Source organism: Antrostomus carolinensis, unplaced genomic scaffold (assembly GCF_000700745.2).
Source record: "Antrostomus carolinensis isolate BGI_N321 unplaced genomic scaffold, ASM70074v2 scaffold27709, whole genome shotgun sequence".
Lineage (NCBI taxonomy): Eukaryota > Metazoa > Chordata > Aves > Caprimulgiformes > Caprimulgidae > Antrostomus > Antrostomus carolinensis.
Window position 1 is genome coordinate 1 of NW_010341054.1, and position 2,515 is coordinate 2,515.

Here is a 2,515-nt window from a genome sequence, read left to right on the forward strand (position 1 = left end):
CTCTCCCCTATCCCCTGGGTGGGGGGAGTGACTGAGCGGCTGGGTTGGCTGCAGCCCAGTGAAACCACCACAGGGGCTGTGGGTTATGGACACAGCCTCACTCCCTGCCCAGCCGCAGCCAGGCCATGGAGAACTGTGGGTCTGCCCACAGCCTTGCACCAGCACCTGGAGCTTTCCTGACATCTGCGGTGGGAGAAGCAGTGGGGAATCTGTTGTGCCACTGTGGTTGGCTGGTGCAATCTTTGAATCTTTCATATGTGTTTTTAAGCGTGGACCTGACAGCCAAACCTTCTAGATTTCATTATTATCTTCATTAGTGCCTCCTTGGTTGGATCTTGCATAGGACACCTGTGGTGGTTCCGCTCCTTTGGCTGCAGCCAAACACAGTCACTCTCTGACTCTCCCCTCCCAGGGAGCAGGGGAGAGAATTGGAAATAAAAGGTGAAGGAGAGTCGTGCGTTGAGAGAAAAACAATTTACTGATTGAAATGGTAACAACAGGAATAACAGAACGTGCAAATGACTGATGCCCAGTGCAGTTGCTCACCACCCATCAACCCATGCCCAGCCTGTCCCAGCCAGCGACCCCGGAGCACAGACAGTCCCAAACCCCAGAAGAGCGAGAGCCCAAGTGATCCCCGAGAGAATCCCCCCGATTTCCAGTCAGCCCTGGTTAATGTACTGACATGATGGGATATGAGATGGAATATCTCATTGGCAGAGCCAAATGCCAATTTGGGGTTTTGCTAATTACTACACTTCCCCCCTCCCAGTCCTAATGCAGCTGTGAACCAGCCAAACACAATGGCCTTGGGCTCCAGCAGCAACTAATGACATTGGTACCTGATCAACATTCTTCTCATAACAAACCCCACACTGAACCCAACACACAGCTGTTCTGGCTACTGAGGAGAACATTAACTCTGTCCTGGTGAAACCAGGACATCTCAGTTTTCTCCTTCCCTTCTTGCTCCTTGTTCACAGATGTAGCCTGTTCTGTGAAGTTGCAGCTTTGTGTTATTAAACACTTGGAAATTCTCAGCTGAAGTAGCACTAGAAAGATAACATAATTATAACTATTAAGATTAAGGCACTTGAACAAACAGAGCCAGACTAATCACAACGGTTCTTCCCCGCAGGCTCTTCACGCGAGAGCTGCAGAGAGGATTGATTAGAGACCTGGGAAATCATTTTCTGCTGAGTGGCTTCTCGGGACGATGCAGTAACGAACAATGCTTTATGCCTGAAGCTTACTCCAGCGTTCAGCCCGCCGGGCTCTGCTCTGGCTGAATCAAAGCTAATTAACATGCTCAGCAGCAAAACTTCTTCTGGTCCCCAGGCAAAATTCAGAAAACAATCCCAAATTAGCCCAGGGAATTGTCTCTGACTGTGCAAGAGATTCTGATTTAGTGTCTTTTGGGAACTGTGAAATGTTTTTAGGTTTTGACTTCTCCTTTTTGCAGTCAGGACTGAGGAAGTGGCCAATCATTGTCTCCGAGACCCTGAAGTTAGTTTGCAGAAGGCCGCAACCGTTAATCCTCTGCGTTCTCTGTGGTGTGTGTCCAGGATGTCCTCGCCTTGCCGTGCCTCTGCTGTGCTGGCAGTCTTTGTGGCCCTCGCTGTCGGTGTGGGGGCTGAAGAGTTGAAAGAGAGGAGCTGCGATGTCATCGGTAACGAGAGCAGTGAGTCACAGATGGAAAGGGACCTGCTGAGGAAACTGGAGCCCCTGAGCCAAATAAGGTACAGCACAACACCCTGCCGGCCTCGGGGCTGCGTGGTACCGACCCTTAGCCCAAGGGGAGGGGAAAATTTGGGGCCAGGCTACAGAATGGGCTGTGACTGGCTTCCAGGTCTCAAATCCGCTGCCCTGTTCTTTGTAACCTTACGGGTTGTCTGTCCTCTCTCCTTCCCGCTGCAGGTTTAACGTGACTGTGGAGAAAGGCAAAGCAGAAAACTACGTCTACCAGTTCAGGGTGTGCAGGGAGGTCAACAGCAGCTTGCACGATTTCGGTGGCCTGGTGCAAATAGACAGACAGAACAGAAGGACCACGGTGATAGGAAGGATCAATGAAACCCAGGTCTTCAATGGAAGTAAGATCCCACTCCGTACTTTTCTTCCTCAGTATTTACCTTTCGCCTCCCCGCTCTGGATTTGCAGCCTGTGTTGTTTCTCTCTTGGCAGGTGACTGGATCATGCTGATCTATAAAGGAGGTGATTCATACGGCAGTCACTGCAGTGGTGAGAAGAGAAGAGCTGTGATAATGATTTCTTGCAAGCGGGGAGTTACAGCGGTGAGTGCCACGTGAGGAGGGAGAGGAGCAGGAGGCTGCCAAACAAGCGCTTGTTGATAAGCAGGAGGGCTTTGGGGAGGCTGCGAGGTTTCCTTCTGTTCCTCCAATGTTTTACCATCAGTGATAAAACTGTCTCCTGGTGAAGTTCAGCACACCTGGGTGTATTTTTACATGATTATCTTTTCCCAAATTGCAGAGTTCATTCAGCATCATTACGGAAGAGC

At 50.5% G+C, this 2,515-nt stretch overlaps 1 protein-coding gene across 1 annotated transcript in view; it reads left to right on the plus strand.

Annotated features, from left to right (window-relative positions):
• Positions 1-1,566: 1,566 nt before the first annotated feature.
• The window catches only part of M6PR (mannose-6-phosphate receptor, cation dependent), a 3,163-nt gene continuing 2,214 nt past the window's right edge, over positions 1,567-2,515 (plus strand). Inside the window, 5 exon segments of the mRNA XM_010176372.2 lie at positions 1,567-1,739; positions 1,918-2,090; positions 2,182-2,291; positions 2,488-2,513; position 2,515. The exon segment at position 2,515 is cut by the window's right edge and continues 95 nt beyond it. Coding sequence (XP_010174674.1) covers positions 1,567-1,739; positions 1,918-2,090; positions 2,182-2,291; positions 2,488-2,513; position 2,515 — 483 coding nt within the window.